Source organism: Cherax quadricarinatus, chromosome 49, assembly GCF_038502225.1.
Source record: "Cherax quadricarinatus isolate ZL_2023a chromosome 49, ASM3850222v1, whole genome shotgun sequence".
Taxonomy (NCBI): domain Eukaryota; kingdom Metazoa; phylum Arthropoda; class Malacostraca; order Decapoda; family Parastacidae; genus Cherax; species Cherax quadricarinatus.
In genome coordinates this window covers 27,728,889-27,756,711 of record NC_091340.1, presented here as the reverse complement: position 1 = coordinate 27,756,711, position 27,823 = coordinate 27,728,889, and the positions used below count along the sequence as shown (strand labels likewise).

General features: G+C 39.3%; 1 protein-coding gene across 2 annotated transcripts; it reads right to left on the bottom strand.

Annotated features, from left to right (window-relative positions):
• Nucleotides 1-1,181: 1,181 nt before the first annotated feature.
• LOC128697061 (methyltransferase-like protein 27) lies at nt 1,182-24,918 on the bottom strand. Of its 2 annotated transcripts, none has more exons than XM_053788588.2 (6): nt 24,771-24,918; nt 21,548-21,699; nt 15,564-15,679; nt 11,985-12,077; nt 4,772-4,884; nt 1,182-2,157 (listed from the first exon to the last, which is right to left on the bottom strand). In XM_053788588.2, exons 1-6 carry the CDS (start codon nt 24,891-24,893, stop codon nt 2,086-2,088), a joined length of 669 nt encoding a protein of 222 aa, XP_053644563.2. In that variant the 5' UTR covers nt 24,894-24,918; the 3' UTR covers nt 1,182-2,085. The 2 variants fall into 2 exon arrangements, with proteins under 2 accessions (XP_053644563.2, XP_053644564.2); XM_053788589.2 differs by having other exon boundaries at nt 24,813-24,914.
• Between the last annotated feature and the right edge of the window lie 2,905 nt (nt 24,919-27,823).

Here is a 27,823-nt window from a genome sequence, read left to right as displayed (position 1 = left end):
TGAACTTATTTTCTCTATCATCCCATATTCCTGGAACCTTAAAAGTTCCAACAACATCAGTTGACTTTCACTTTACTGCAAATACATTTGTAATAGTTTTGGATAAGGTCGGCAATGGAAGAACCTGCTACATTGCACATGTACCTTGCACAAAGACGGGAGCTACTAAACTACTGACATTTCTGTGAGCCTGGCCTATGGCCGGGCTCACAGAGTAGAGAAACTCTCGAAACTCTTCAAAGGTATACAGAAATCTTTTCCACAATTATGCTCTCTCAACTGGATTGCTAAATGCTAAATTTCTTCACTTTTTAATCAGTCACAATTATTTGTGCTTCACACACATTGGTTCCACTAATATGAATGAGCTGTGTACGCTATTTCTGTGAGGTTCTTAATTATTTTATTTTCAATTGTTTCATTAGCTGTTTGTGTAGTATACAGTGCTGAAAATAACTGTAAGATTGTCTCCGGATTCTTAACCCCTGAGGGTTAGCCGCTGAGGATATCCCAAGAAAGTCGCGCGGTGTCTTCGATGGAGGTCACTGCCATGGTAATCCTGATGTCATACGCAAAGGAAGACACGGAGCTATGGCTTACATCTCTGCGTTATCGAGGACTGTCTGTCTTAATTCCATTGGTGTCCTTAAATATTGTCCTCCAGGATGCGACCCAGACCAAATGACTAACACCCAGGTACCTGGTTGCTTGCTAGGTGAACGGGGACAGCAGGTGTAAGGAAATTTACCTAAAGTTTCCACCCGGCCGGGTGGAACGGACACTCAATGTGTGAGGCGGGAGAGTTGCCTGCCAAGCCACGGGACACCGTGGTAATCTTGAGTGTTGAGACGCCATGCCCATGCCCATTCTTCCAAATCTGAATGGATCTGTATTTTTAACCCTCCCTGCCCATGTGATCTATCTGGAGAAATATTAAGAATAGTATCTAGGCACCTAAAGTCAGTATCTGACCAACCGGACTGTGGTTCCTACGTCAGTTTACGTGCAGCCAGCAGTAACAGCCTGTTGATCAGACCCTGATCCACCACGAGGCCTGGTTTCAGACAGAGCCGAGGGGGCGTTGACCCCCCGAAACCCTCTCCAGGTAGAATGGAAGTTTTACAGGATGTTACTATAACTTAGACTAACACTACAGGATTAGGTAATTAGCAAAAAATAAGTAAGTACGTACTTGTATTTATGTACATAACTACAGTTATACGTTCTTTTGGGTGATTATAATTGTCTTACATATGTAAATTACCTACATGTCCTTTATACAGTTTACTTGCATATATAAGTTTTTTTTTTTTCTTTTAACATATTCCAGTCAGAACATTTATAATAATAATATTAAATTCATCAATGATGAGTAAAAAATCAACATAAAACTTCTGAATATAATTCATAACCCATTATTATATATACTAATTCATGAAGATTGAAGATGACAAGGAAGCAACAATATGAATATAATGTTATCCTATATATACGTGTACATTTTTTGGGATGCTGTCCAGTAAGAGAAGTTACCCTATTGTAATACCTATTGTTAATTGATGAGTAAGATATGTGTGAGAGTTGGGCATCTAGCAAAGAAAATATCATGGAAAAAGCCACTAGATTTTGATTTCAAAAACTGAGCAGTATGTACGTGTAATGGAAACAAGTACGTGTTTGACATGTACATGTATAAAGGCACTACTGACAGAATAGTGACCAACCTTCTTAAGTGATGGAAATATCTCTACAAATGCAAATTATAAGGTTTACTGATAATTAATTCACGTTTTATCAGATGTAGAGAATATTTATAATTGTAGTTGTATATTACTTAACTGGATATTAAGGTATAATGATCATTATAATTACTGATTAGTGATAGAATGGACAGAAGAGATTTTTTTTCAATAAACACATTTCTGTTTTTTTTTTCTGAATATTTTCTGAGTTCAGATAATTAGTGTTCTATATTTAAGATACTTTATATCTCTTATTCTCATACAGAGTGGAGTACTGAGGACAATTTTGTGGACTGTATCAGTAACCTGCACTTATTGTAGCAGGAATACTCACCCTCGTTGTTTACAGAACACGATAGATAAATAAAACTCCTTCGTGGTCAGTACAGTAGTTTGGTACCACCTTTCTCACTTCCTGTTGAATATTGCGTATTTTAAATTCAAAATTGGTCTAAATGTACAGGATATACTCAAATGATATCAAAACCAATATTCCATCGATAGTTTTTTTTAAGGCTGAGAAAGTAATGTAGAGGTATGGATACCACAGAGAATATATTGAGAATTACATTATTCATGAGTCTGAAGGGCAGTTGAAAATGTTTGAGGTAGGCAATATTACTGTAAATTTTCATCAAAAATATGAATTCAGATTACATAACAATCCAGGTACTCAAAGGCCTGTTATCCTGGGCGTAAAGGGAGCAAAATAAACACAGCTGAAAAACTTTGAATTATATTATCCTTCACCAAGTGTAGCAGATGTACACTATATACACTATGTACAGCAATAGGTATTAGTGCACGCCACGGTAATCAAGACAAAACAGCAGCCAAGAAAGAGCAGACCACCGTGGTTCAACCAGCGGTAAAATGAAAATGACAAGGGTGAAAAGGTGAGTGGTAGCCACGTCACCTTCACAATTGCCAGATCCACTTTACGATTGGCTGAACCTAGATACTGATCTGACGATGGGGCCCCGATAGTCAGACCCTTAGCATCTGGTTCGCTGGTAAGTGAGGCAGCCTATATGAGTGTGTTAACATGCTCTGAATAAAGATTACATAATCTTCGCATACAACAATTACTTTATTACAAATAAAAGCGACCAAACAATGACGATGTTGACTGTTTATGTGGTTGTTATACCTCGGACGCAGGTTTTCCATCCCATCTCTTTTCCCCATATCTCAACGTGGTCGACCTATCATCTTCTTTCTTCACCAAAGTAGGTACAAAACTGCTCTTTTTTACCACTTTATCACAATATAGTTCCCGGTCCAATCTCCTTTCCCATTAGTACATGACAGTCATAAACACACCTGCCGAAGCAACACCTGTTTCCTTTAGTGCATGATAGTTCTTAAAAAACCTCGTTCCCTTAGCACATAATGTCCGAAACAACTCCTAGTTCACCTCTACAGTAGAATATTTCTTCAGAAACATCTTTATCGCGAAAAATGAACCAGAAATTGCAAAAACTCTTCTTAAAATAATTAGAAAGAAGCAAATCTGCCTGACTTTTATAAGTGTGAATTTGTTGTTCTTCATGAAGGTCTGGCCACTCTGCCTGTTGGTTTTACTTAAACTGGTCCTAGCTTACGAATTACTGATTTTGCATTACTAATATTCCTGATGCTGGTATTATTTAATATTAAAGATTTTGTTGTGACTTAACATTCAATTTCGGCTGCAAACATTTTTTTTTATTTTCTCAGAAGATTTAATTCCAGATCACTGCTTACCTTGTAAATTAAAGGTCTTATATAATATTTCAGCTGCTTGTCTAATTTAATTTAACACTGCATTAGCTAGCATTAACAATAACTAAGTCTTCCTGAACATTACAACTGCTAGCTTGGCTAAGATTCTACCTATACCAGCCAGATTATACCACAGAGTTTAGTATCTAAAATACAGTGCCTGTAATTTGACATGTGCTCACAGCATCTAATCGGTGACATTTATGAAAGAGTACCAAGATTCGTTTAAGTGTTTTTTTCAGGGACTTTCTGACCTTAAACCAGAGCTCACACACAGAGAAGGGGACTCTGATTATGTGGGTGTTACAAGCATGTATACGAGTAACACCTTAAGCTGAGTGCCAGACATCACACGTTCGAAACACCGAGCTCACAGGAGACCCGGGGGCATATACGTTAATTTTGTCCCTCACTTTCTTCATTTATATGGACTGCAGTCCATTATATTGTACATAGTAGGTAGCAGTGTTGTTATAGGGCAAGCGAGGTGATTCATCTCTAGAGCTGGTCAGTGTCATCTCACCATGTCTTGTATCTATCCTCGTTGCACTCCCAGCTTCAACCAGCGACCAAGTGCGCTAGAGTATTCAGCTTGATTATTGACCAGAAATCAGGTGTCATCAAGGACACCGGACACCAACCTGCTGAGGAAGTGTTTACCATAACTTTGCTAGTCTGTAGAGAGGCTGGCAGACTCTGCCTACCTGGAATCCACCTGAAGGTTCTTCCGGGGGTCAACGCCCCTGCGGCCCGGTCTTTGACCAGCCCTCCCGGTGGATCAAGGTTTGATCAACCAAGATATTACTGCTGACTACACGCAGTCCATCGTACGAACCACAACCTGGCTGATCGGGCACTGACTTTAGATTTCAGTCCAGTTTCTTCATGAAGACGGCCTGGGGTCTATTGGTAATTTCCCTTATGTATGATAGGGGACTGCTGAAAAAGTCTTGAGCCTCAGACATTTACTGTGTTATAGTGTGCCCATGGTACCTCTGGTTTTCGTTGGGGGTAAGTTAAACAGTTTACCTACAGGTATCAAAACTAAGCTTCAAAGGGATACATCCGCTCACGACTGCCGTCAGGACTAAGCATCGACAGATACGTAGTACTTATTCTCATTAACAGCTATTAACACTATATAAACCCTGGCGCATTCATTTTTTACCTACTTCGTTTAACCCTCAACTTCGACGTGAACTTACATCATTACACTACCAAACATTTATGATAAAATGCGGAGGAAATGAACTCGAGAACATTACCTTACACCACATGTTTTCCTTCTGCAAACGATTCATGTGAGCCTCCAGTTTGTCTTTGTAGTCTTCAGCTGTCAACAGGTACTCCAGTCGTATCAGAAGGACCACCCATCCACCTGTGGCAGAGGCAATATTAGTGGTAATAGTAGTGATAATGAATTATGAAAATTGAAAGTGTTATGATGTAAGATGAGAACTCATTTACTGTCATGCAGGAGAGATGGAGATAGAAGACGTGCAGAGAGATGATTACTATTTACTGTCATCCAGGATAGATGGAGACAGGTGTACAGAGAGTTGATTAGCAGAAACCAGTGCAGTGATCTTATTAATAGAGTTCTAGGTGTGGTGAAAGGTTTAAAAAAAAATGAGTTCTAGGCATTAAAATGTCTAGTGATTTCAAATTTAGTGTTGATGTAACAGCGTTGTTTACTAAAGTACCATTAGATGATCTGTAGGACTGATATGCTTAAGACCTTCCAGAATATGACTTTCCGTTAAACACTAATCAAATTATTGATTTGATTAAATTGCCTATTCTAAATTTGTGTGGGGTGAAAAACTACTTAGAGAAATTTGGCATGGCTATGGGTAATCCTTTGTCTCGTGTATTAATTTGTACATGTATACTGGGAACAAAATACTCAAAAACATCTTAAAAGTGCTAAGTTGTTGAGGTATGTGGACGATATACTCAGTGTTCTTGTAGTGAAAATCCTGAAGATTTAACTCACTGGTCCCTTCCATTACGTTCACTGTGGAATGTGAGGTGAACGGAATAATTATATTTTTTGGATATAAATATTCATAGATCTGGTAGAACGTGTAAGTTCAAGGTTAATCGTACGCCAATAAATATATATCGAAATATACATTAATATGCTAATCACCAAACACATGCTAAAGAGAGTGTAATTATATATATATGGTTTAAAGTGCCCTGATTATTCGATTTTGGCTTAAATAGCAACGCTCGTCTCGCTAATTGTATGCAGTAGTTTCCCCAAAAATCATTCTGAATCTAACGAAAAAAATACATATTTCAATGTATTTATTTATTATTAAATTATTGAAAACTTATCTAAAATATATTAAGTTGGATTAGGCTAAATCAAATTGCACTTGTTATTATAAGGTCAGGTATGTTTCCTAAGGTGCTTTTGGTACAAAATTATTAATTTTTGCATTGGCATAAATGAAAAAATAATCATAACTTTAAACGTAAATGAGAAAAATTTATAAAGGACTTATTTTTAAATGAGTTCTTGCTAATTCACCAATTTTCAGTTTTACCTATTCGGCACGACATATATATGTATATATATATATATATATATATATATATATATATATATATATATATATTTATATATATATGTGTGTGTGTGTGTGTGTGTGTGTGTGTGTGTGTGTGTGTGTGTGTGTGTGTGTGTGTGTGTGTGTGTGTGTGTTTAAAAAGCAGAAGTGTTATAAGAAGAGCTGAGTATATGGAGAGTAAAAGAAAGGTCAAGAGAGTGGTGAGAGAGTGCAAAAGGAGAGCAGATGATAGAGTGGGAGAGGCACTGTCAAGAAATTTTAATGAAAATAAGAAAAAATTTTGGAGTGAGTTAAACAAGTTAAGAAAGCCTAGGGAAAGTATGGATTTGTCAGTTTAAGACAGAGTAGGAGAGTTAGTAGATGGGGAGATGGAGGTATTAGGTAGATGGCGAGAATATTTTGAGGAACTTTTAAATGTTGAGGAAGAAAGGGAGGCGGTAATTTCATGCACTGGTCAGGGAGGTATACCATCTTTTAGGAGTGAAGAAGAGCAGAATGTAAGTGTGGGGGAGGTACGTGAGGCATTACGTAGAATGAAAGGGGGTAAAGCAGCTGGAACTGATGGGATCATGACAGAAATGTTAAAAGCAGGGGGGGATATAGTGTTGGAGTGGTTGGTACTTTTGTTTAATATATGTATGGAAGAGGGGAAGGTACCTAGGGATTGGCGGAGAGCATGTATAGTCCCTTTATATAAAGGGAAGGAGGACAAAAGAGACTAAAAATTAGAGGAATAAGTTTACTGAGTATACCAGGAAAAGTTTACGGTAGGGTTATAACTGAAAGAATTAGAGGTAAGACAGAATGTAGGATGGCGGATGAGCAAGGAGGCTTCAGAGTGGGTAGGGGATGTGTAGATCAAGTGTTTACATTGAAGCATATATGTGAACAGTATTTAGATAAAGGTATGGAAGTTTTTATTGCATTTATGGATTTAGAAAAGGCATATGATAGAGGATAGAGGAGCAATGTGGCAGATGTTGCAAGTATATGGAATAGGTGGTAAGTTACTAAATGCTGTTAAGAGTTTTTATGAGGATAGTGAGGCTCAGGTTAGGGTGTGTGGAAGAGAGGGAAAATATTCCCGGTAAAAGTAGGTCTTAGACAGGGATGTGTAATGTCACCATGGTTGTTTAATATATTTATAGATGGGGTTGTAAAAGAAGTAAATGCTAGGGTGTTCGGAAGAGGGGTGGGGTTAAATTATGGGAAATCAAATTCAAAATGGGAATTGACACAGTTACTTTTTGCTGATGATACTGTTCTTATGGGAGATTCTAAAGAAAAATTGCAAAGGTTAGTGGATGAGTTTGAGAATGTGTGTAAAGGTAGAAAGTTGAAAGTGAACATAAAAAAGAGTAAGGTGATGAGGGTATCAAATGATTTAGATAAAGAAAAATTGGATATCAAATTGGGGAGGAGGAGTATGGAAGAAGTGAATGTTTTCAGATACTTGGGAGTTGACGTGTCGGCGGATGGATTTATGAAGGATGAGGTTAATCATAGAATTGATGAGGGAAAAAAGGTGAGTGGTGCGTTGAGGTATATGTGGAGTCAAAAAACGTTATCTATGGAGGCAAAGAAGGGAATGTATGAAAGTATAGTAGTACCAACACTCTTATATGGATGTGAAGCTTGGGTGGTAAATGCAGCAGCGAGGAGACGGTTGGAAGCAGTGATGTCCTGTCTAAGGGCAATGTATGGTGTAAATATTATGCAGAAAATTCGGAGTGTGGAAATTAGGAGAAGGTGTGGAGTTAATAAAAGCATTAGTCAGAGGGCAGAAGAGGGGTTGTTGAGGTGGTTTGGTCATTTAGAGAGAATGGATCAAAGTAGAATGACATGGAAAGCATATAAATCTATAGGGGAAGGAAGGAGGGGTAGGGGTCGTCCTCGAAAGGGTTGGAAAGAGGGGGTAAAGGAGGTTTTGTGGGCGAGGGGCTTGGACTTCCAGCAATCGTGCATGAGCGTGTTAGATAGGAGTGAATGGAGACGAATGATACTTGGGACCTGACGATCTGTTGGAGTGTGAGCAGGGTAATATTTAGTGAAGGGATTCAGAGAAACCGGTTATTTTCATATAGTCGGACTTGACTCCTGGAAATGGGAAGTACAATGCCTGCACTCTAAAGGAGGGGTTTGGGATTTGGCAGTTTGGAGGGATATGTTGTGTATCTTTATATGTGTATGCTTCTAAACTGTTGTATTCTGAGCACCTCTGCAAAAACAGTGATAATGTGTGAGTGTGGTGAGTGTTGAATGATGAAAGTATTTTCTTTTTGGGGATTTTCTTTCTTTTTTGGGTTACCCTGCCTCGGTGGGAGACGGCCGACTTGTTGAAGAAGAAAAAAAAAATTATATATGTGTGTGTGTACTCACCTCTTTGGGGTTGCAGGGATCGAGTCATAGCTCCTGTCCCTGCTTCTTCACTGATCGCTACTAAGTCCTCTCTATCCTCTCTCCATAAGCTTTATCATACCTCGTCTTAAAACTATGTATAGTTCCTACCTCCATTACGTCACTTGCCAGACTATTCCACTTCCTCACAACTCTGACTAAACAAATACTTACTAGATCGTTGTGTGTGTGTGTGTGTGTGTGTACTCACCTAATTGTACTCACCTAATTGTACTCACCTAATTGTGGTTGCAGAGGTCGAGACTCAGCTCCTGGCCCCGCCTCTTCACTGATCGCTACTAGGTCCTCTCCCTCTGTGCTTCCTGAGCTTTGTCATACTTCTTCTTAAAACTATGTATGGTTCCTGCCTCCACTACTTCACTTGCTAGGCTATTCCACTTCCTGACAACTCTATGACTGAAGAAATACTTCCTAACGTCCCTGTGACTCGTCTGAGTCTTCAGCTTCCAGTTGTTTCTGTGTCCTCTCTCTGGAACATCCTATCTCTATCCACCTTGCCTATTCCCCGCAGTATCTTGTATGTCGTTATCATGTCTCCCCTGACCCTTCTGTCCTCCAGTGTCGTCAGTCCGATTTCCCTCAACCTTTCCTCGTACGACATTCCCCTGAGCTCGGGGACTAGCCTTGTTGCAAACCTTTGTACTTTCTCTAACTTCTTGACGTGCTTGACCAGGTGTGGGTTCCAGACTGGTGCTGCATACTCCAGTATGGGCCTAATATACACAGTGTACAGTGTCTTGAACGATTCCTTATTAAGGTATCGGAACGCTATTCTCAGGTTTGCCAGGCGCCCGTATGCTGCAGCAGATATTTGGTTGATGTGTGCCTCCGGTGATGTGCTCGGTGTTATGGTCACCTCAAGGTCTTTCTCCCTGAGTAAGGTCTGTAGTCTTTGTCCACCTAGCCTATACTCTGTCTGCGGTCTTCTTTGCACCTCCCCAATCTTCATGACTTTGCATTTTGCAGGGTTGAATTCGAGAAGCCAGTTTCTGGACCACATATCCAGTCTGTCCAGGTCTCTTTGCAGTCCTGCCTCATCCTCATCCGATTTAATTCTTCTCATCAGCTTCACATCATCTGCGAATAGGGACACTTCAGAGTCTATTCCTTCCATCATGTCGTTTGCATATATCAAAAATAGCACTGGTCCTAGAACTGACCCCTGCAGGACCCTGCTCGTCACAGGCGCCCACTGTGATACCTCTTCACGTACCATGACTCGTTGTTGCCTCCCTGTCAGGTATTCCCTGATCCATTGCAGTGCCCTCCCTGTTATATGCGCCTGATCCTCCAGCTTCTGCACTAATATCTTGTGGGGAACTGTGTCAAAGGCCTTCCTGCAGTCTAGGAAAACGCAATCAACCCACCCCTCTCTCTCATGTCTTCTGTTACCTTGTCATAAAACTCCAGAAGGTTTGTAACACAGGATTTGCCTTCCATGAACCCATACTGGTTTTCATTTATAATCTTGTTCCGTTCCAGGTGTTCCACCACTCTCCTCCTGATAATCTTCTCCATGACTTTGCACACAATACATGTCAGACACAAAGGTCTGTAGTTTAGTGCCTCATTTCCGTTTCCTTTTTTAAATATGCTGACTACATTTGCTGTTTTCCATTTCCCAGGTAGTTGCCCAGTTTCAAGGGATGTGAACATTAAAATGGTATAAAATACCGACAGGTTGTTAGGTAAGACACATATGCAACAGTTAGGTATCTTTATTCCGAAACGTTTCGCCTACACAGTAGGCTTCTTCAGTCGAGTACAGAAAAGTTGATAGAAGCAGAGGATACTTGAAGACGATGTAATCAGTCCATCACCCTTGAAGTTTTGAGGTGGTCAGTCTCTCAGTCTGGAGAAGAGTATTGTTCCATAGTCAAGGGATGTGTTGAAGATTGTGGTTAGGGGCACGCACAGCATCTCTGCTTCTTCTCTAAGGACCCATGGGGAGATGTTGTCCGGTCCCATCGCCTTTGAGGTATCAAGGTCACTTAGCAGCTTCTGCACCTCCTCCTCGGTTGTTCGTATGTCATCCAACTCTTGTTGGTATATTCCCTCTTGATGTTCCCTTCTGTGCTGTCTTCCCAAAGCCCTTCCTGTCTCTACTGTAAAAACTTCCTTAAATCTCCTGTTCAGCTCCTCACATACCTCCCTATCATTTCTTGTGAGTTCTCCACCTTCTGTCCTCAATCTGATCACCTGGTCTTTGACTGTTGTCTTCCTCCTGACGTGGCTATACAACAGTTTCGGGTCAGTCTTGATTTTCGATGCCATGTTATTTTCATACTGTCGTTGGGCCTCCCTCCTTGCCTGTGCATACTCGTTCCTGGCTCTGCGACTGATCTCCCTATTTTCATGTGTTCTCTGCCTTCTGTACTTTTTCCATTCTCTATTGCACTTTGTTTTTGCCTCCTTACACCGTCGGGTAAACCAGGGGCTCGTTCTGGTCTTCCCATTGTTTCTGTTGCACTTGGGTGTGTGATTTTGGGTGATTTTGTGTGTTTGTGTGTGTGTGTGTGCACTCACCTATTTGCACTCACCTATTTGTGGTTATGTGTGTGAGAGTAAAATAACCACAGGGTTGAATTATAGCTCTGGGCCTTTCGTATTGCAATCAACACATCAACAGAAGCTGGCAATGCTCCTGATGTGTTTATTCCAACACGAAAGTCGTAGAGCTATCATTCAACTTCCCCACTGCTTTGCATCTCGTACCGCCTATTTCCGATTATTGCATATACCCAGGAAATGAAGTACTAAGGTGTACTACATACTGCCAAAGAGTACGACACCCAAAGAAGAGAGTACGATACCCAGAGAAGAGAGTACGACACCCAGAGTAGAGGAGATGATGAATCAGTAAACATCAGTATTTTCAACAACTTTAGCCAAAAATAATGATGTCTATAATAAAACCGAACTTGTTACAAAACTTTTAGATAGTATGTGAATCGTCGAGTCCCGACCTTACCACGAGCGGGGTTAGAACCCGCGATCAGAGAGTCCCAAAACTCCATACCGATGCGTTAGCCACTGGACCAGCTAGCATTTGTGGTCACAGTGGTGCCTATGTTAACCTTTCTATGGTGTATAAATACACCTAGTTGGATGAATCTTATTGTAGCTAGCTGGCCCAGTGGTTAACACGTCGGTCTGGAGTTTCTGACTCTCTGATTGCGGGTTCTAACCCTGCCCGTTGTATAATTTGTTTGCAATCGTGTCATTACGATTTCGTGAGCCATCGTGACCTGTCGTACATCGCACATACTCGTATAGTCAATGATTCTCACTATCATTCATTTCCTTACTCTACTTTACTAAGCTCATCGCTTGTGGCATGATAAACCCACTAAGCTGAGCGGTGTCAAGAAATGTTCCGTATACTGCAAATGTGACTCTTTAATTTATTATTTCTCATTTGGGTGAGAAAAAGTATTATTCTACCTGTTATGGTAATTAGGGACAATACAGAGGGACTCACCTGGCTTTGTAACACGGATAAAATCTTCCACACATTCAGCTGGAATGTGACCCGGAGCCATCGATCCACACATCACCAGCAAATCGTACGTATCTGTCAACAAAGCATATATATGTATATATATGTCGTGCCGAATACGTGAAACTTGCCTTTTTTTCACTTGAATAGCAACGCACTTCTTGCTGAATAGGGCAAGCGAAAATTAATGCATGCAGTAATTTCGCAAAAATCATTCTGAAGCTAACGAGAAAAATTTATTTCATTGTTTATTAAATTATTGTACACCAATATAAAATATATTTAGATGGACTAGGTTAAATTAAATTGCGCTTATTATAACGAGGTCAGGTAAGTTTTCTAAGGTTGTTTTGGTACAAAATCATTAATTTTTATATCAACATAAATTAAAAATATCTTTTAACTGACATATTAGGCACCATATATATATATATATATACATATGTATATATATATATATATACATATGTATATATATATATATATACATATGTATATATATATACATTATTTTTATTTATTTATTATCACACCGGCCGATTCCCACCAAGGCAGGGTGGCCCGAAAAAGAAAAACTTTCACCATCATTCACTCCATCACTGTCTTGCCAGAAGGGTGCTTTACACTACAGTTTTTAAACTGCAACATTAACACCCCTCCTTCAGAGTGCAGGCACTGTACTTCCCATCTCCAGGACTCAAGTCCGGCCTGCTGGTTTCCCTGAATCCCTTCATAAATGTTACTTTGCTCACACTCCAACAGCACGTCAAGTATTAAAAACCATTTGTCTCCATTCACTCCTATCAAACACGCTCACGCATGCCTGCTGGAAGTCCAAGCCCCTCGCACACAAAACCTCCTTTACCCCCTCCCTCCAACCCTTCCTAGGCCGACCCCTACCCCGCCTTCCTTCCACTACAGACTGATACACTCTTGAAGTCATTCTGTTTCGCTCCATTCTCTCTACATGTCCGAACCACCTCAACAACCCTTCCTCAGCCCTCTGGACAACAGTTTTGGTAATCCCGCACCTCCTCCTAACTTCCAAACTACGAATTCTCTGCATTATATTCACACCACACATTGCCCTCAGACATGACATCTCCACTGCCTCCAGCCTTCTCCTCGCTGCAACATTCATCACCCACGCTTCACACCCATATAAGAGCGTTGGTAAAACTATACTCTCATACATTCCCCTCTTTGCCTCCAAGGACAAAGTTCTTTGTCTCCACAGACTCCTAAGTGCACCACTCACTCTTTTTCCCTCATCAATTCTATGATTCACCTCATCATTCATAAACCCATCCGCTGACACGTCCACTCCCAAATATCTGAATACGTTCACCTCCTCCATACTCTCTCCCTCCAATCTGATATTCAATCTTTCATCACCTAATCTTTTTGTTATCCTCATAACCTTACTCTTTCCTGTATTCACCTTTAATTTTCTTCTTTTGCACACCCTACCAAATTCATCCACCAATCTCTGCAACTTCTCTTCAGAATCTCCCAAGAGCACAGTGTCATCAGCAAAGAGCAGCTGTGACAACTCCCACTTTGTGTGTGATTCTTTATCTTTTAACTCCACGCCTCTTGCCAAGACCCTCGCATTTACTTCTCTTACAACCCCATCTATAAATATATTAAACAACCACGGTGACATCACACATCCTTGTCTAAGGCCTACTTTTACTGGGAAAAAATTTCCCTCTTTCCTACATACTCTAACTTGAGCCTCACTATCCTCGTAAAAACTCTTCACTGCTTTCAGTAACCTACCTCCTACACCATACACTTGCAACATCTGCCACATTGCCCCCCTATCCACCCTGTCATACGCCTTTTCCAAATCCATAAATGCCACAAAGACCTCTTTAGCCTTATCTAAATACTGTTCACTTATATGTTTCACTGTAAACACCTGGTCCACACACCCCCTACCTTTCCTAAAGCCTCCTTGTTCATCTGCTATCCTATTCTCCGTCTTACTCTTAATTCTTTCAATTATAACTCTACCATACACTTTACCAGGTACACTCAACAGATTTATCCCCCTATAATTTTTGCACTCTCTTTTATCCCCTTTGCCTTTATACAAAGGAACTATGCATGCTCTCTGCCAATCACTAGGTACCTTACCCTCTTCCATACATTTATTAAATAATTGCACCAACCACTCCAAAACTATATCCCCACCTGCTTTTAACATTTCTATCTTTATCCCATCAATCCCGGCTGCCTTACCCCCTTTCATTTTACCTACTGCCTCACGAACTTCCCCCACACTCACAACTGGCTCTTCCTCACTCCTACAAGATGTTATTCCTCCTTGCCCTATACACGAAATCACAGATTCCCTATCTTCGTCAACATTTAACAATTCCTCAAAATATTCCCTCCATCTTCCCAATGCCTCTAACTCTCCATTTAATAACTCTCCTCTCCTATTTTTAACTGACAAATCCATTTGTTCTCTAGGCTTTCTTAACTTGTTAATCTCACTCCAAAACTTTTTCTTATTTTCAACAAAATTTGTTGATAACATCTCACCCACTCTCTCATTTGCTCTCTTTTTACATTGCTTCACCACTCTCTTAACCTCTCTCTTTTTCTCCATATACTCTTCCCTCCTTGCATCACTTCTACTTTGTAAAAACTTCTCATATGCTAACTTTTTCTCCCTTACTACTCTCTTTACATCATCATTCCACCAATCGCTCCTCTTCCCTCCTGCACCCACTTTCCTGTAACCACAAACTTCTGCTGAACACTCTAACACTACATTTTTAAACCTACCCCATACCTCTTCGACCCCATTGCCTATGCTCTCATTAGCCCATCTATCCTCCAATAGCTGTTTATATCTTACCCTAACTGCCTCCTCTTTTAGTTTATAAACCTTCACCTCTCTCTTCCCTGATGCTTCTATTCTCCTTGTATCCCATCTACCTTTTACTCTCAGTGTAGCTACAACTAGAAAGTGATCTGATATATCTGTGGCCCCTCTGTAAACATGTACATCCTGAAGTCTACTCAACAGTCTTTTATCTACCAAACCTCCTTGTTCATCTGCTATCATTCTCCGTCTTATATATATATATATATATATATATATATATATATATATATATATATATATATATATATATATATATATATATATATATTATGTAAGGTAAAAAAAAATAGTTTAAAAGATGGGGTGGTAGGGGAAGTGGAATATTCAAATGGCTTCAGGAAGAAATCCAAATATTCTTCCTTGAAGCCTTTTTATCCACTTCGAGGCTATGGGTCCCACAATTTACATCAGAGGTGGACCCCATCTCTATATATATATATATATATATATATATATATATATATATATATATATATATATATATATATATACGTTGATTGATTTATGTAGTAGTTTCAATATATCTTATTGGACAAATCTCTGTAACATACAAGCAGATTCCTTTAAATATAACAAATATTTAATATAGAAACAGAGGAACAAGAAAATACGCCTACTGGCTTGTTCTAGGCAGATCATTCTTGAACACATGTTATTACCCTGAGGAACTGTGTGTTGTCCGACGACCATCAACTCTTGATACTTGACTCGGTAGTGTCCTGTGTTCTTAAGAATATTCATCATTCCTTCTGAGGGCTCCAGAGCATCGATATTCCTGTGGCAATATTTTGAGTAATCTTCAAAATCGTCCACTTTAATGAAGAACAGAAATACATTTTAGAATAAATATGTGTTGCCGTATTTTCTGTTATATAAGGCGCACGAGGATGTAAGGCTTATGAGACGCTGTTTCTAGGCAGCTGTAACGTAACGTTGGTAAGCGTTAAAGTGTAAGGTAAAGCTTACTTTTAACCCTGACCTTGAGCATATAAGGCGCAGGTTGATTTTACGGTTCTTTTTGTAGGAAAAAAAGCGCGTCTTATATGCCGGAAAATAGGGTAATTCTCTAGTTTGGTGAGATCTTTGCAATATTCATTAAACTGAATGTAGCAGATTTAAATCAAATTTTGGGAATTGATACTGGGAAAGAATTTTATTATGTACGTAAAGGTAATAGACATTAAAATAATTAAAATAATTAGTCGAAAAAAAAATCTCATATTGTTATTTATGCCTTCGGAAATACTGATTATTGCCACATATATCATATAATTATGTTAGATGGATGTGCAGTGCATATGCTAAATTCTTTCCAGACGATACTTCGCGGGGGTCAACGCCCCCGCGGCCCGGTCCATGACCAGGCCTCGTGGTGGATCAGGGCCCGAACAACCAGGCTGTTACTGCTGGCTGCAGGCAAACCGAAGAACGAACCACAGCCCGGCTGGTTGGTTACTGGCTTTAGATGCCTGTCCAGCTCCCTCTTGAAGACAGCCAGGGGTCTATTGGTAATCCCCCTTATGTATGCTGAACAATCTTCTGCCCCTGACACTTACTGTGTCGTCTCTTAAGGTACTCATAGAGCCCCTGCATTTCATCTGTCAGATTTTGCACTTCCTAAGGAGTGATTTCTGTGTACAGATTTGGGACTAGTCCCTCTAGGATTTTCCAAGTGCCTATTATCAATAATGTACAAAATTTTGGAAATCTGGTTTTAATCGATTATGACATAAACCTCATTAAAATTGATGAATAGATTAAATTGTTCTTTAGGCTCTGTTAATTGACTTACTCTATATGAATAAAATTGATTATTCTCGAATGGTTTTATGTTTAATGGCATCAATAGTTATTTTGAAAAAGATGTAATTCTGCCACAGAGTTATTAATTAACATTAATTTTTTATTTTGCCAATTTGGCTAATTCGACACAAGGGATCTTATTCTCTTCTTTCAAGGGATCTGATACTACTTTTAAGGGATCTGATTCTATTTTAAAGGGCTCTGATTCTATTTTTAAGGGATCTGATTCTGCTTTTAAGGGATCTGATTTTACTTCTAAGGGATCTGAGTCTACTTTTAAGGGATCTGATTGTATTTTAAAGGGATCTGATCCTATTTTTAAGGGATCTGATTCTACTTTTAAGGGATCTGATTCTATTTTAAAGGGCTCTGATTCTATTTTTAAGGGATCTGATTCTGCTTTTAAGGGATCTGATTTTACTTCTAAGGGATCTGAGTCTACTTTTAAGGGATCTGATTGTATTTTAAAGGGAACTGATCCTATTTTTAAGGAATCTGATTTTACTTTTAAGGGATCTGATTCTACTTTTAAGGGATCTGATACTATGTTATCTTTTTATTCTCATTCTTCTTGTAGCTTCACTAATTCTCTCTTTATTTTATGTCTAATTTTTAATTTCTTCTCTTTTCCTCGTACAGCACCTGTGAGAATGGGAGCCATTCAGGTCTGATCCAAGGAAGAGGAGAGCAAGTCCAGGGACTAAAACCAATTTTCCCTTCAAAGGTAATTTCCATTCTCAAACTTTTGGTGATGCTATTAGACCTACCTCGAGGCCTGGTCTCAGACCGAGGCGCGGGGGCGTTTACCCCTCGAACGCCCCCCCCCCTCGAAGTCTCCAGGTATTCGTCAAAAAATTTCTATATTCTTGAAGATTAAACCTGACTGGAAGTTTATCTGATATTCCTCCTCAAGGAAGGTTCCTTGACGCTGGTGAGGGGCTCTTGATCTAGGGAATTGGATCTGTGCTCCAGTTTCCGGAATTGAGCCTGAATACCTTCCATCCCCCCCCCCCCACATGCGCTGTATAATCCTACGGGTTTAGCGCTCTCCATAATAATAATAATAATAATAAAACTGATATTCATGACCAACTTTCTATATATCCATTGATCACTTGCCCAGTCTATTATGAACTAATAGATTTTTTTCTATCATACACAGTCTATTGATAGAAGGTGATGTTATCCTGTTCCTCTGATAAGAATAACTCTTTGGCTAAGACAATCATTTTTCTGTGTTAAACCCACTTCTCCAGTCAAGGTATATATATATATATATTGCCTTCATTATGTTGAAAAAATAATCTTAGTTACAGTCTCGATTATATTTTATTGCTTGATAATACCCTGGTTTATCACTTGATAATACCCTGGTTTATCACTTGATAATACCCTGGTTTATCACTTGATAATACCCTGGTTTATCACTTGATAATACCCTGGTTTATCACTTGATAATACCCTGGTTTATCACTTGATAATACCCTGGTTTATCACTTGATAATACCCTGGTTTATCACTTGATAATACCCTGGTTTATCACTTGATAATACCCTGGTTTATCACTTGATAATACCCTGGTTTATCACTTGATAATACCCTGGTTTATCACTTGATAATACCCTGGTTTATCACTTGATAATACCCTGGTTTATCACTTGATAATACCCTGGTTTATCACTTGATAATACCCTGGTTTATCACTTGATAATACCCTGGTTTATCACTTGATAATACCCTGGTTTATCACTTGATAATACCCTGGTTTATCACTTGATAATACCCTGGTTTATCACTTGATAATACCCTGGTTTATCACTTGATAATACCCTGGTTTATCACTTGATAATACCCTGGTTTATCACTTGATAATACCCTGGTTTATCACTTGATAATACCCTGGTTTATCACTTGATAATACCCTGGTTTATCACTTGATAATACCCTGGTTTATCACTTGATAATACCCTGGTTTATCACTTGATAATACCCTGGTTTATCACTTGATAATACCCTGGTTTATCACTTGATAATACCCTGGTTTATCACTTGATAATACCCTGGTTTATCACTTGATAATACCCTGGTTTATCACTTGATAATACCCTGGTTTATCACTTGATAATACCCTGGTTTATCACTTGATAATACCCTGGTTTATCACTTGATAATACCCTGGTTTATCACTTGATAATACCCTGGTTTATCACTTGATAATACCCTGGTTTATCACTTGATAATACCCTGGTTTATCACTTGATAATACCCTGGTTTATCACTTGATAATACCCTGGTTTATCACTTGATAATACCCTGGTTTATCACTTGATAATACCCTGGTTTATCACTTGATAATACCCTGGTTTATCACTTGATAATACCCTGGTTTATCACTTGATAATACCCTGGTTTATCACTTGATAATACCCTGGTTTATCACTTGATAATACCCTGGTTTATCACTTGATAATACCCTGGTTTATCACTTGATAATACCCTGGTTTATCACTTGATAATACCCTGGTTTATCACTTGATAATACCCTGGTTTATCACTTGATAATACCCTGGTTTATCACTTGATAATACCCTGGTTTATCACTTGATAATACCCTGGTTTATCACTTGATAATACCCTGGTTTATCACTTGATAATACCCTGGTTTATCACTTGATAATACCCTGGTTTATCACTTGATAATACCCTGGTTTATCACTTGATAATACCCTGGTTTATCACTTGATAATACCCTGGTTTATCACTTGATAATACCCTGGTTTATCACTTGATAATACCCTGGTTTATCACTTGATAATACCCTGGTTTATCACTTGATAATACCCTGGTTTATCACTTGATAATACCCTGGTTTATCACTTGATAATACCCTGGTTTATCACTTGATAATACCCTGGTTTATCACTTGATAATACCCTGGTTTATCACTTAATACCCTGGTTTATCACTTAATACCCTGGTTTATCACTTGATAATACCCTGGTTTATCACTTGATAATACCCTGGTTTATCACTTGATAATACCCTGGTTTATCACTTGATAATACCCTGGTTTATCACTTGATAATACCCTGGTTTATCACTTGATAATACCCTGGTTTATCACTTGATAATACCCTGGTGTATCACTTGATAATACCCTGGTGTATCACTTGATAATACCCTGGTGTATCACTTGATAATACCCTGGTGTATCACTTGATAATACCCTGGTGTATCACTTGATAATACCCTGGTGTATCACTTGATAATACCCTGGTGTATCACTTGATAATACCCTGGTGTATCACTTGATAATACCCTGGTGTATCACTTGATAATACCCTGGTGTATCACTTGATAATACCCTGGTGTATCACTTGATAATACCCTGGTGTATCACTTGATAATACCCTGGTGTATCACTTGATAATACCCTGGTGTATCACTTGATAATACCCTGGTGTATCACTTGATAATACCCTGGTGTATCACTTGATAATACCCTGGTGTATCACTTGATAATACCCTGGTGTATCACTTGATAATACCCTGGTGTATCACTTGATAATACCCTGGTGTATCACTTGATAATACCCTGGTGTATCACTTGATAATACCCTGGTGTATCACTTGATAATACCCTGGTTTATCACTTGATAATACCCTGGTTTATCACTTGATAATACCCTGGTTTATCACTTGATAATACACTGGTTTATCACTTGATAATACCCTGGTTTATCACTTGATAATACCCTGGTTTATCACTTGATAATACCCTGGTTTATCACTTGATAATACCCTGGTTTATCACTTGATAATACCCTGGTTTATCACTTGATAATACCCTGGTTTATCACTTGATAATACCCTGGTTTATCACTTGATAATACCCTGGTTTATCACTTGATAATACCTTGGTTTACTGCATTTACTCTGTCTTGCTTTTATTGCATTGTAAGGAAAGTTTCTCTGTTATAAACGTCTTATACCTGAACTATGAACCAATTTTAACTATTTACAAACATTGTAGAGGTGGACGTTATACACAGTGGGTTAGATATAGCGATGGGACATTTGGGAACAGAGATAGAGGGAGTAAGGGATGGGGGATTTAAAAGATTAGGGGACATTTTGAAAGGTAACAAACAGCAGCCCATTTATGTTTCTCACTAATGATGGAAATGCTAAGTTTTATGTGTATGAGAGAGTACCTACTTCTTAGAGATAATTATGACAGGTAGAAAGTAGTGTAATAATGTTTTTAGATGTGTTAATTGCAAGCTTCAGAGTTATTGCTGGAAAATATAATAGGTTAGAAAGAATGGTTTCTTAAGCCGTGGCCTGGCTGGTAAAGTTCTTGCTTCACACACGGAGAGTCTGGGTTCGATTCCCGCGCGGGGTAGAAACATTTTGAAGCGTTTCCTTACACCTGTTGTCCTTTTCACCTAGCAGCAAGTAGGTACCTGGGTGTTAGTCAACTGGTGTGGGTGGCATCCTGGGGGACAAGATTGAGGACCACTATGGTAATAAGACAGACAGTCCTCGATGACCCACTGACTTTCTTGGGTTATCCTGGGTTAACCCTCCAGGATTAAAAATCCGAACGAAATCTTATTTTACCTCATTTTTATGCCAGTCTAGGAACAGTGCAGAGAGATATTTCTTATTAAATTCTGTATAACATTTCGATAGATCTAGCTTGATTGTTTGTGTTGAGCAAAGACTCTTGTACTGTGACCAAGATATGCACACTATACACAGTGATTTTTCATGTACTGTGTGACCAAGTTATACACACTATACACATAGATGTTTGGAAAAATAATAACATACTCACGAAAAGCCTAACTTGTGGAGCTCGCGTCCCAACAACCCAGTACCAGCGCCAACGTCCAGAACTCTAACCTCATGCCTTAGCTCCTCTGCGACCAGTCGAGCGACCTCCTCTGCCATAATGGTCGGCCCTTGGTATTTACAATCAACAGTATACTGGAAGAATATAGGAGAAAACATGTAACAGATTATACATGTTAATATATTCACCAAATATTTTACAGCAATTATTAAACTATTGATTTCAAAAATTTCAGCATTAACAAAGGTAAGGCAACGCGAGGAGAATATTTCCTATTACCTCACAATACATTATCTCATATATATATATAATATATAAATATATATATATTATATGAGAGAGAGAGAGAGAGAGAGAGAGAGAGAGAGAGAGAGAGAGAGAGAGAGAGAGAGAGAGAGAGAGAGAGAGAGAGAGAGAGAGATATTGCAAAGGACGAAGCTCATCTCCTGGCTGTGAAGGCACAACACTCGGGAGATTTCCTGTTAGCTGTTCCCAGTTCCTCCCTGGGCACCCGTCTCGACCCACAGGCCATTCGGATTGGTGTTGCTCTTCGCCTAGCCGCCCCCATCCTCACCGAACATTGGTGTATTTGCGGCAGGGCGACAGCTGATCAATTCGGACTTCATGGTCTCGTGTGTCACACATCAGAAGGGAAGTATGCCAGACATGAGGAGGTCAATGACATCATAAAGAGAAGCCTCGCCACGCCCGTTGCCCAGCTCAACGTGAACCCAAAGTGCAGAGGTCTGACGGACGTCAAAAGCGTCCTGATGGAGCCACTATGCTACCTTGGAAGGATGCAAAGCGGATTGCCTGGGACTACACCTACACCGCCACTTTGGCAGTCACCTACTTGCCATACTCCGTAGTTGAAGAGGGTGGAGCTGCCAGGAACAGGGAGGCCCAGAACACCTTCCCCCTTGCTATAACTTCATCCCAATAGCGTCAGACACACTTGGAGCAAGTGTGCTCTAAAGTTCCTCAAAGAGCTGGGTGAAAAGCTCATCATAGAAACCAATGACCACAGGGCGACCAGCTTCCTCTTTCAGAGACTCAGTGTCGCGACCCAGAGGGAAAATGCCTGCAGCATTCTGGGCACGCGGCCCACTGCCGGGGAGCTGGGCGAAGTATTCGAGATGTAGCTCTGAGTTATCTATGTTGTTTTATTCCATATTGTATTTTTGTCAATGTATTTTGTCAATGTATCTTTTTTTTCAAATAAAGCATATGTAGAATATATAGCGGATGTGTTAAATAATTATATATATAATATATATATATATAAAGGAATTCGCAAGAGCAGGCGAAATATATACAAACACTGATCTCTGGCTGAAGGAGACTCGAACCTACGAACCTTGGAACAAGGTACGCAGTGCTTTACCAATCTACCCACACTGGACCCATACGTTTGAGTCCAGCTTGCGCTAGGCTTTGATCCAAGGCAGCCAGCTTTCAGGGAGAAGGCTTACAGCTTTTCATCTCATCTCCTGTATGTATCAGCCTTACGTGAGATATTAACAATGCAAGGAATTCGCAAGAGCAGGCGAAATATACACAAACACACATATGTGTGTGTGTGTATATATATATATATATATATATATATATATATATATATATATATATATATATATATATATATATATATAATCATATATACATGTGTGTGTTATCTATGTTGTTTTACTTTCTATTGTATTTTTGTGAATGTTTTGTCAATGTATTTTGCGTTTTAAATGAAATATATATCAAATATAGGGGGTGGTAGGAGAAAATTATCAAACAGCTTCAGGGAGAACCTTGAGTTTTCCCTGAAGCAAGTTTATTCTTTTTTCTGAGGATGAGGGTCCCCAGGACAGTTCTAGAGGTAGTACTTCCCTATTTTATTTATATATATATATATATATATATATATATATATATACACATACTATGTCTATAGGTATTTGAACTAACATCTGATATATACATGTTACAATAAATTATAATTAGCATCTAACTAAAATAAATAATTCGTAACCCTACACAGGGTACAACTCTTGACACTCTTGTGTCACTATATATATCTTTGCTAAAATAATAAATTACAATCAACTGCGTTTCTCACGACACTTATCCGAGTTGTGACGCTCTTTCTCCACTGTCACTTGACATACTTTTCTCCGTGTAATACACACACTTTCCCAACCGTGTCACACTTGACACCCTTGTCCTTGCGTCACACTACCCGCATAGCGTCTTTGTCGCGGCCAGTCACATGACACTATTCAATGTACACTACAACCAGGCCATCTTCAGTGTCACACGACACCCTTTTCTTCTCAGTGTTCCACTACGGTCCTGTAGCATATCTCAGTGTTCCACTCCATCATACGTCCCTAAGTGTCACACTACGGTCCTAGCCCAGTTTAGTGTAACACTCCAACCTTTTCTTCATGTAATGTCCCACTAAACAGCATCAGATGACTCCGGCCCACAGTTGACAAGCGTAGGCGGTGAGTCCGCAGACATCACCGGTAGTCCAGTAAATCCTCTCCAAAGCCGGTTGACACACCGCTAGCCGAACACCATGCTGCAAGCTCACTGAATGCGGCCGTCAAGTAACTGAGGCCAACAGACTCAGTGAGCTGCGGTGAGCGGTTCTTCTAACGCCAGTAGATGTGTACGATTAGGTGTTCAGGTACCTACTGCGTAGATGCGTACCGTGAGGTGCTCAGTTACATACTGTTTCTAAAGCCAGTAGATGTGTACTATTAGGTGTCCAGGTGCCTACTGCTTAAATGCGTACCCTGAGGAGTTCAGGTACTTAATGCTTTAAGGCCGGCTCAGCAGTCCCCACAATGGGTTTGATGACGTACCCATTGGTACTGCCGGCCGGCAGGTTAACTATTTAACCGCTAGTTTGGCAGGGGGCCGTAACAGGCACCATACCCTGGGGCACCAGGCTTGTACAAAGTTTTTTCATCAAATCCTGCCACATGCAGTGAACTATGAGAGAGATTTTGAAATGATTAACATTTAGCAATTGGTAGGATTTGATGAGATAACCCTGTACAAACCTGATGCTCCTGGGTATGGAGAAGTAACCGTCTAGCTGTGTGGACAAAGTGGTGTATACTCTGATGCCGAGTTTACAGGTTTGAATCCTGCTATGGACCGAGAGATAATGTTTGCATGTGTGTACTCTTTACTACTCACTCACCTGATCATAAATTTTGGAGGCATCATTGTAGATTCCTATTACCTGTGATGCCTGTAGACCAGGCTTGATTACCTCCTTAAGCCAATTACGGCCGAGTTCTTCCTTGTTGCTTCGTGTATTCATCTGCAAAAGGAGAGTTAATGCTCGTATTACAATACATCTTCACCAATCAGGTGCTGCATAAATTTTAAATATAATGCTTAGAGAGAAGTCTGTTTCTCTAATTTACAAAGTATATGTATGGATGGAGGGAGGGGTAAAGGTTTTGTGAGCAGTGGGCTTGGACGTACCGGAGGCATGGGTGAGCGTGTTCGGTTGGAGTGAGTGGATACGAATGATTTTTTTGGATTTAATGAGCTGTTGGAGTGTGAGGAGGGTTATATTTTGAGTGGATACGAATGCTTTTTTTGGATTTAATGAGCTGTTGGAGTGTGAGGATGGTTATATTTTGTAAAAGGACTCAGAGAAACCTTTTAACTTGATTTAATAATATACAACTAGAAATATTTACACTTTTTATGCTTAAACTCAATTCTGTGATCAGAAAAATATGATTTTCTATAAAATGTGAACTTTTATTGTAATAAAAATGAATTTGCTGTTTCTCAAATAAATTAGTGAATTAAGTTTTATACTCGGCTTTAAGAAGTTAAAAAAACGTTACACTCGGCTTTAAGAAGCAAAAAAAAATTTACACTCGGCTTTAAGAAGTGAAAAAAAACCGCTACACTCTGCTTTAAGAAGCAAAAAAAAAAATTACACTCGGCTTTAAGAAGTGAAAAAAAACGTTACACTCGGCTTTAAGAATTGAAAAAAACTTTACACTCGGCTTTAAGAAGTGAAAAAAAACGTTACACTCGGCTTTAAGAAGCAAAAAAAATTACACTCGGCTTTAAGAAGTGAAAAAAAACGTTACACTCGGCTTTAAGAAGGAAAAAAAAATTACACTCGGCGTTAAGAAGTGAAAAAAAACGTTACACTCGGCTTTAAGAAGCAAAAAAAATTACACTCGGCTTTAAGAAGTGAAAAAAAAACGTTACACTCGGCTTTAAGAAGGAAAAAAAAATTACACTCGGCGTTAAGAAGTGAAAAAAAAGTTACACTCGGCTTTAAGAAGTGAAAAAGAAACAGCCTAACACTATCACTGGGTGAGATAGCTTTACAACACTGTCACTACAAATCTTAATTTACTATAGGTAAATCAAAATCAAAATGGCTAGTGAATAAAAAAAAGAGTAATTTATCCTTCAATTGAGGATGTGTTAATTAGGTACCCTAGAGGATGTGTTAATTAGGTACTCTAGAGGATGTGTTAATTAGGTACCCTAGAGGATGTGTTAATTAGGTACCCTAGAGGATGTGTTAATTAGGTACCCCGGAGGATGTGTTAATTAGGTACCCTAGAGGATGTGTTACTTAGGTACCCCGGAGGATGTGTTAATTAGGTACCCTAGAGGATGTGTTAATTAGGTACCCAAGAGGATGTGTTAATTAGGTACCCCGGAGGATGTGTTAATTAGGTACCCTAAAGTATGTGTTAATTAGGTACCCTAGAGGATGTGTTAATTAGGTACCCTAGAGGATGTGTTAATTAGGTACCCTAAAGGATGCGTTAATTAGGAACCCTAGAGGATGTGTTAATTAGATACCCCGGAGGATGTGTTAATTATGTACCCTAGAGTATGTGTTAATTAGGTACCCTAGAGGATGCGTTAATTAGGTACCCTAGAGGATGTGTTAATTAGGTACCCAGGAGGATGTGTTAATTATGTACCCTAGAGTATGTGTTAATTAGGTACCCTAGAGGATGTGTTAATTAGGTACCCTAGAGGATGTGTTAATTAGGTACCCTAGAGGATGTGTTAATTAGGTACCCTAGAGGATGTATTAATTAGGTACCCTAGAGGATGTGTTAATTATGTACCCTAGATGAGGTGTTAATTAGGTACTCTAGAGGATGTGTTAATTAGGTACCCTAGAGAATGTGTTAATTAGGTGCCCTAGAGGATGTGTTAATTAGTTACCCTAGAGGATGTGTTAATTAGGTACTCTAGAGGATGTATTAATTAGGTACCTTAGAGGATGTGTTAATTAGGTACCCTAGAGGATGTTAATTAGGTACCCTAGAGGATGTTAATTAGGTACCCTAGAGGATGTTAATTAGGTACCCTAGAGGATGTGTTAATTAGGTACTCTGCAGGATGTGTTAATTAGGTACCCTAGAGAATGTGTTAATTAGGTACCCTAGAGGATGTGTTAATTAGGTACCCTTTAGGATATGTTAATTAGGTACCCTAGAGGATGTGTTAATTAGGTACCCCGGAGGATGTGTTAATTACTTACCATAGAGGATGTGTTAATTAGGTACCCTAGAGGATGTGTTAATTAGGTACCCTAGAGGATGTGTTAATTAGGCACCCTAGAAAATGTGTTAATTAGGTACCCCGGAGGATGTGTTAATTATGTCCCCTAGAGTATGTGTTAATTAGGTACCCTAGAGGATGTGTTAATTAGGTACCCTAGAGGATGTGTTAATTAGGTACCCTAGAGGATGTGTTAATTAGGTACCATAAAGTATGTGTTAATTAGGTACACTAGACGATGTGTTAATTAGGTACCCTAGAGGATGTGTTAATTAGGTACCCAAGAGGATGTGTTAATTAGGTACCCTAGAGGATGTGTTAATTAGGTACCCTAGAGGATGTGTTAATTAGGAACCCCCGAGGATGTGTAAATTAGGTACCATAGAGGATGTGTTAATTAGGTACCCCGGAGGATGTGTTAATTAGGCACCTTAAAGTATGTGTTAATTAGGTACCCTAGAGGATGTGTTAATTAGGTACCCTAGAGGATGTGTTAATTAGGTACCGTGGAGGATGGGTTAATTAGGTACCCTAGAGGATGTGTTAATTAGGTACCCTAGAATATGTGTTAATTAGATGCCCCGGAGGATATGTTAATTAGGTACCCTAGAGGATGTGTTAATCAGGTACCCCGGAGGATGTGTTAATTAGGTACCCTAGAGGATGTGTTAGGTACCCTAGAGGATGTGT